The 8,144-nt window shown below is 42.5% G+C and overlaps 1 protein-coding gene across 1 annotated transcript in view; it reads right to left on the bottom strand.

Moving 5' to 3' along the window:
• Positions 1-5,914: 5,914 nt before the first annotated feature.
• fzd2 (frizzled class receptor 2) overlaps positions 5,915-8,144 on the bottom strand; it is a 2,494-nt gene continuing 264 nt past the window's right edge. Inside the window, exon 1 of the mRNA XM_072692982.1 lies at positions 5,915-8,144. This exon is cut by the window's right edge and continues 264 nt beyond it. Coding sequence (XP_072549083.1) covers positions 6,571-8,144 — 1,574 coding nt within the window. The 3' untranslated portion in view covers positions 5,915-6,570.

Below are 8,144 nucleotides of genomic sequence, written 5' to 3'. Positions count from 1 at the left end.
AGAGCTAGCTAGCTTTCCAACATAGCACAAAAAGATCTTAGTGTCGTGGAGCACCATAGAGGATCTGCGTCTGTGGTTGAAGGTGCTAAATTGATAGCATCCACCACCCACACGTCCATACTGCTCTGGCCAAGTTTTAGTAGAAGACACTACTAAACACAGAAGTCAGTATGGAGACCACAGTACCCGACACTACTCTGTCTGAGTACTCTCAGAAGAGGAGGGTCTTCAGTCTGGGTTCGAAGACAGCGAGCGTTGGACAGAAACAACATGGACAATCGTCTGTGACTATCCGTGGATCTTAAAGGATGGTGGGTCGAGCCAAGCCGTACTTGGAGCTGGAAGGGCTCTTGGTACTGATCAGCTTTTGACATTTTTACATTACATTTAAGGCATTAAGCAGACGCTCTTCTCCAGAGCGACGCACAAAAGTGCTTCACTGTTTCTCAAGAAGAACCTCAGCTAGTTTAAATAGACTAAAATTCAAAGATCCTCTAATCTTAGACTCTACTAAACACAAGTCAGTAAGGAGACCATAATACTCTACTATTCGCCCGAGTATTCTCAGAAGAGGAGGGTCTTCAGTCTGAGTTTGAAGACAGCAAGCGACTCTTCCGTTTGGACACACAGCAGAAGTTTGTACCACCACTTCGGTGTGGGACAGAAAGAAAACGCTTGTCTTGGACGCTTGTTTTCCATGGATCTTAAGGATCCCATGGCATTTTCTGATAGAGCTGTTACGAACCATCTATTGTTCCACTGCATTGTAGAATCTTCAGCGTTCCTCCAAACAGTCCACAGTCTCCTGGAGCAGGACAGTTCTGATGAGAACCCGTTGTTTACACAAAGTATAATGGAAATGATGCACGGATTGAAACATGGTGTGGCTTTATTACACGTAGATCCGGAGTGTTTCTTGGTGGAGATGTGGTCTTGAGGCCCTTTCCACAAGTGTATACACACGAACACGTTTTCAGCTGTAGGCCTGCTTTGGGAAAGTGTCGGATGCTGAGCGAATGAGCCTTAAGGTAAGACAGAGGGCTGCCATTGTGCGAAGGACTGAGCATGAAATTGACTGCCTTGGGGGCATGCATTAGACTGGAAATATGAGCTCACACACATGCACACTCGCATACACACACACACACAGGTCTAAAAGCATGCAGAACTATGAGCTGAACAGTTGCCAGTGGAGACAAAGGCCAGTGGGGTCAATGAAACACACACCTGATGAACGTTTGCACAGTAAATAAGGGCCATCTGGTGACAGCCTTCCGTCTGTTACCCTGCACAAAAGGAGTGCACTGAATTCCCGTGTGTACAACACTTCCACATCAGTAACACACAGCAGCACTGGTTTGTCCCTTATTTAACTGCACTTACTGACAACAGCGATAGTGAGGTCAGGATGTTGGATGATCACCACCTCACCTCATCCCAAAAGTTCTGGATGGATCACCAACCATCATTCCCGAGTCCTATTGTATTGGCAATACTAGTCTCAATAGAGACTAGACAAAGTGTGTGTGTGTGTGTGTGTGTGTGGGGGGGGGGGTTATTGATACACATGTAGTATTTGGTAATAACATGTAAATGCTCTGGACCAATAGGAATGCTCCAAAATGACGTGGTGTAAAATCTTTTTACATTGACTTCTATTTTAAAGGTCTTTTAAGAAGGTCTTTTCTTATTCCTGAAGGACTTTTTGGAGATACAAGTTTTTTGTGTGTGACAGTGACAATATGTAAGAATCTATATGTAATAACACACTCCATATATATATTATTTATTCACTGCCCCATCCAAAATAAACAAAAAGTATCTTTAAAATTATACCTTCACAACAGAAACCAACAAGCTGAGCGGTAAAGTATAGAGACTTTAGTAAGTTTAATCATTTTGGAGCGTTTCGATTAGACCATTTGTCATGGATGTGTGCTCAAATGATATAGAAAAATAAAAGTAGGGAACAAATGGGTCTACGTTTTCTTTTAGACACTGACGATAGTTTACAAGTCTTTTTCCTTCTCATGTAAAGCTGCTGTTTTGTGTGACAGCAATGATATGTAAGCATCTACATGAAATAAAGTTTCATAAATATATTTTAAATATTGTCACGGTAAAAAAAAACATGTATGTTCAAAATGGTGACTTAATGACCAGAATACGTTTTTATAAGCCATTTTATAGCAGTAATATTGTTTTATACAGCAGAAATGTGTGATCACATGATGTAGAAAAATAAACAATATGGAAAATGGGGATTTTGTTTTTTTGGAAAGCAACAATATTTTATCTGTCCAAAATAAAATCAGCATTTTTATGTTTTTTAGCTTTTTGGCATAGGTTAATGAAGAATGGGCCAATAGAAATGCTGCAAAGTGGCTTTACACTAACTTGCATTGAGTTTTATATAGGATATAAAAAAGAATAAAGTAATATGTTCCATATACATTTATATAATGTTGCTGCCCGAATTAACACTAAAATTATGTAAATACGGAAAAGAAAAATTGGCTGTGACTATATTTATATATATAGTTTATATTATCATCACACAGAAAAAAAGGATAAAAGGTGCACGTATTCGTCACTGTACAGTGTGGACTGTACAGCGAAATGTGTCCTCCGCATTTAACCCATCTGGTAGTGAACACACACTCACACGTGTTAGGGGCAGTGAGTACACACACACACCCAGAGCGGTGGGCAGCCAACTCCAGCGCCCGGGGAGCAGAGAGGGTAAAGGGCCTTGCTCAAGGGCCCAACAGTGGCAGCTTGCCGAGCCCGGGAATCGAACCCACAACCCTGTTATCGATATCCCGGCGCTCTAACCGCTGAGCCACCACTGCCCCTTGTAACCTTGTATCTCTATTTTTATTGTTTTTCTTTTGCCATAATGTGAATTGTGCAGTTGTTCTTCACAATGTGTCAAACTTTCACAATGAATGGACCAATAGAAATCCTCCAAAATAAGTATTTTTAAGAAGATTCATCTCCTTCTCCTGTAAATTTGCTGTTTTGGAGATATGAGGTCGTGTGTTTTGTGTGACAGCAATGATATGCAAGTATCTACATGTAATAAAATTGAATATATTATTAAATTGAATTACTAATATAATTTATTTAAATAAATAAATTATTTGTGATTTTATAAGTCATTTTACAGCATTAATATTGCTCCATACATCAGGGATGTGTGATCAAATAATGTAGAAAAATTAAAATACAAGGAAAAAACAGAAGTTTTTTTGAACAGTAACAACTTTGTCATCTGTCCAAAACATGTATAACCTTTTTTTTGACAGAAGTTCATGATGAACAGAACAAGAGAAGTACTCCAAAATGACTTTACACAAACTTCCTTTAAACAAAGATTTTTGCAGAGAAGTATCTGCATGTAATAATATTATCCAAATATATTTACAAATTATAAAAAACTGACTTTGACTATATTTTAGAAATTTACATCGTGGCTGTCACACAAAACCTTCGTTTTCACTTTTTGACAAAGTGAATCTGGCAGTTCTTCTTTACAATGTGTCAAAATGTCATGATGAATGGACCAATAGAAATGCTCCAAACTGAACATGTTGACAACTTTTTTCCTTTTCCTCTAAAGTTGCTGTTTTGGAAATATGAGGTAGAGTATTTATTGCATGACAGCAATGATATGTCAGTATGTATATATAAAGTATTTATTTTAATAATAATGTTATATATATATTTCATAGTACATATATATGTTGCTGTCCACAAAAAAGCAAAAAGGACCAGAAAGAAATATGTATGTATAAAATGGTAACTATCAGCATTTCTTTGGTATTTATTTATGTAAAGTGAGAAAAGTTGGATTATGTTTTTAGACAACGCCTGTATTTTATCTGTCAAATGTTTTATGTTATGTTTTGCATTTTTTTCACATAAGTTCATGATGAATGTTCCAAAAATGCTCCAAAAGGACTTTACACTAACTTGAAAGTTTTTACCCCCCAAGAGACATGAGGTTTTTGCATGACGGTATGCAAGTATCTACATGTAATAATCTGTTCCATGTATGTTTATATATTGTTGCTGCCCAAGCTAACATAAAAAAACATTACTTACAAAAGCTAACCATAAAATTTAAACATGGAAAAACAAAACTTTGGACTGAGACTATATTTTAGAAGTTCATACTGTCACAAAAAATTGTATCTCTATTTTCACTGATTCAACTTTTTCCCATTACGTGAATCTGGCAGTTGTTCTTTATATCATATCTGAATTCATGAAGAATATCATAAAGAATTGACCAATAGCAATGTCCCAACATGACTTGGAATAAAATCCTTTTACATTGACTTCCATTTAATTTGTGTTCCTTCTCCTCTAAAGTTGCTGTTTTGGAGATATGAGGTTTTTGTTATATTTGAGAGTATATTTATACATTTATATTAGCATCCACATGTAATTAAAATGTTTTTGCCTGTAAGAAATGTATTTCCTTTTTTACACCAATATTTTTTGCAGAAAGCACTTCTCAAAGTCAGGAGTTTCGTGCTGGCCCTATTGGTTAGCCCTGTTTTCCTGTGGTTTTCTACAAAATCAAGAAAATTTGGTTGTGAACATGCGCAAACACACACACACACACACACACACACACACACACACACACACACACACACAGTCTGCCGTCTCATCATGTGCTCCTCGTTTTCCTCTCCCAGCAGCCTCTTATCATCCACATCATGTGAGAAACATTTGCAGGAGAAGAGCTTTTTGCTTCACACTCTTCACACCAACAGAACACAAACTAAAAAGAGTTACTCATCTGACCATCAGTGCAGAGTAACAGCTCTGGACCAGACGACTTTCAATCTGAGCTTTAAGCAACAGCCTGGAAACGAATCATGAGGATCATTCATTCATTCCATTAAACCTGCTCTTCATACCAAGGAACTAGGACTGGGTGATACGGTAAAAATACTAGATCACAATATTTAAAGATTTTTTAGCGATACGTGATATTTATCACAATACATGTAATCACAGATCCTCTCCCGTACTGAATACAGTGATTTATACTCAACATCTGCTGCTCTTCATCTAATAATTAAACCAGTCTAATTACACTGTTAGCAATGAAACCTGCAGCTGATCAGTGTTTATTAAGCACTAACAGCATCACGATACGATAAAATATCGTCATATTGTCCAGCTCTACAAGGAACCCATTGATGAACAGGAAGCTGAATATACCCAAATGATTAGCACATGCTTTTTTTTTTTTTTTTTTACACTGAACTGATGCTGTTTATGGTAACAACACCTGTCCACTCACTGTTTCCTCACTTCATTGAAGAGTAACAGTCAGACTGACCCATTTCTCAGAAGGCAACTGGACTTCATACAAATGCAGGCTCGCACTTCTGAGGCTGTTGCTCGACAGGGCTGGGTCACTCTTACTGTTACGCTGGCCTGTATGGGAAGGGGGAAGGGGGGCTGGGCGAGCAGAAGGCGCATTCTGTTTCGTGAACCTTTTTTAATTTGAAACAGCTTCCCGAGCGAAGTAGTTTGAGCACGAGGGAGAAACATGATTACAGATTTAACCCCTTAGACCCTGTATTTAAGGCCACACTTCGTCACGCTCATAACTGCATTACTGTCATAATTAACCGCAACTCCACAGGGCCCAAAATAGAACCCTGTGGTACTCCACTAGATATGATCAACTAAATGGCTACCAAATACTTCACTATAGTTATTTAATAGTGCATTAGGATTAAAAACTGAATATTAAACCTAGGGTGTAAGAGGTTAACCATGTGTGTGTGTGTTTGTGTGTGTTTGCATCTGCAACAGAGAGAGGGAGAGGGCGAGAGAGAAAAGGACTTGACCAAACTTGAAAACAAGAAGCGTCCAAAAGCTTAAATACAAATATATAATTATATTCAAATATATATACTTTCTTACAAATAGTATTTACAGTGCTTCAAAGCACATCCAACACAATTTACTGCCAAAAAAAAAAAAAGAAGTCCATGTTCAAAGGCCTCCTCCTTTGCCTCCTCCTCCTACTTCTTCTTCTTCCCCCACAGCTCACCTCCCCTCCTTTTGCTGAATTCCCAGCTGGCATCTTGCTCTACAAGCCTGAGTTTTTCATGGCTGGTAAGTTGAGGAGGGAAAACAGGGAGGGGATAGACAGAGCGGAGAGGGGGGGAGAGAGTGTTTCAGCACATGGCATCAAAATGGCCACGTTTGTTTCTTTTGGAAAATCCAGGTTTGGTTTTCAGTTTGTCTCGGCTTGTCCCGTTTTTTTGAGTAAAAAAAAAAAAAATAACAAAAACAACAGGAAAACAAACAAAAAACCCTCGTACTCTCCTCGTCCCGCAAAAGTCTGAACAAGTGACACGATATTCAACAGAAAACGTCCACAAGCGACCGCTTTCGGAAATTCGGAATACTGACAATAAGTGAAAACATGTGAGCTCCACAACTCATGTCACTGCGAAGGGAAATGAATTCAGTCAATTCAGGCATTTCCTTGTTGGAAGTGTGTCTTGAGGCCTCCACGTCCTCTACACCGCTCTACACGGTGGTCTCTCCGTGCTGCCCATTGGTTAGGCGCGTGTAGAACTTCCTCCAGGAGTGGAGGGTCTTGCCAGACCAGATCCAGAAGCCAGAGGTGATCCCCACGATGAGGGTCATGAGGTACTTGATCATGTAGACGGTGAAGTCCGGGGTCATGTGCGGTCCAGGCTGCATGGGGCATGGAATGGCCAGGCTCTTGCAGCGAGCGCTGATCCAGCTGCGCTCCCAGTGCTCCCGGAAGGCCTGCTCGTAGAAGAAGCAGGCGATGACAATGGTGGCCGGCACGGTGTACAGCACAGAGAAGACGCCGATGCGCACCATGAGCCGCTCCAGCTTCTCCGTTTTGGTACCGTCATGCTTCATGATGGTGCGGATTCGGAAGAGCGAGACGAAGCCGGCCAGCAGGAAGGACGTGCCGATGAAGAGGTAGATGAAGAGCGGCGCCAGGACGAAGCCCCGCAGCGGGTCCACGTTGTTGAGGCCTACGAAGCAGACGCCGCTCAAGACGTCACCGTCGATCTGCCCCATGGCCAGGATGCTGATGGTCTTCACCGCCGGCACGGCCCAGGCGGCCAGGTGGAAGTACTGCGAGTTGGCTTCGATGGCCTCGTGGCCCCACTTCATACCCGCAGCCAGGAACCAGGTGAGCGACAGGATGACCCACCAGATGGAGGAGGCCATGCTGAAGAAGTACAGCATCATGAAGAGAATGGTGCAGCCCTCTTTCTTCGTGCCCTGCACGATGGTCTTGTAGCTGTCGGGGAAGAAGCTTTCATTGCACACCACTTTGTCCCCCAAAAAGTACCCTGTGATGTACGCGATGGACACCATGGTGTAGCAGCCAGACAAGAAGATGATGGGCCTCTCAGGGTACTTGAAGCGCTGCATGTCCACCAAATACGTAGTGACGGTGAACAGGGTGGACGCGCAACACAGGCACGACCAGACCAGGATCCAGATGCGAGCGAAGCCGATCTCCTGGTCGCTGAAGAACATGAAGGCCCCGTGGGTTCTGGACGACTCGCACGGGGCACCACAGTCCGACTCCCCGAGGAATTTATAGTTGAGGTACGATGGCACTTTGAGAGCGGGCGGACAGCGGAAAGGCCTGTCCGGTGTGGAATAGAGGTGGACTTCCGGCGTCCCGGGAAGTGGCACGTTGTGGGCAGGCGGGGCGGTGGGTGCCGAGTCGTTCTGCCCAACGCATATGTTGCCGTCGCCCAGCACTGGGAAGTTCTCGCACCGCAGCCTCTCCGGCCACTGGAAGCCGAACTTGTTCATGAGCGCCTCGCAGCCCTGCTTGGCCCTCTCGCAAATGGACCGGCATGGTGGGATGGCCTTTTCCAAAACGGTGCACACCGGTGCGTACATGGAGCACAAGAAGAACTTCAGCTCTGGAGAACACTGGACCTTCACCAACGGATAGAACTGGTGCACCTCTAATCCGGCATCCTCCTGGTTGTAGTGGCCCACCAGGTTGGGCATTATGGTCTGATTGTAGGCGATGTCCGTGCACAGGGGGATGGTAATGGCTTGGCAGAAGCCGTGTTCAGGCACAGCAATGCCATGTT

The sequence above is a fragment of the Salminus brasiliensis genome, chromosome 12 (assembly GCF_030463535.1).
Source record: "Salminus brasiliensis chromosome 12, fSalBra1.hap2, whole genome shotgun sequence".
NCBI lineage: Eukaryota > Metazoa > Chordata > Actinopteri > Characiformes > Bryconidae > Salminus > Salminus brasiliensis.
The sequence above is the reverse complement of the archived record's forward strand: the minus strand, read 5'-3'. Positions and strand labels throughout refer to the sequence as shown.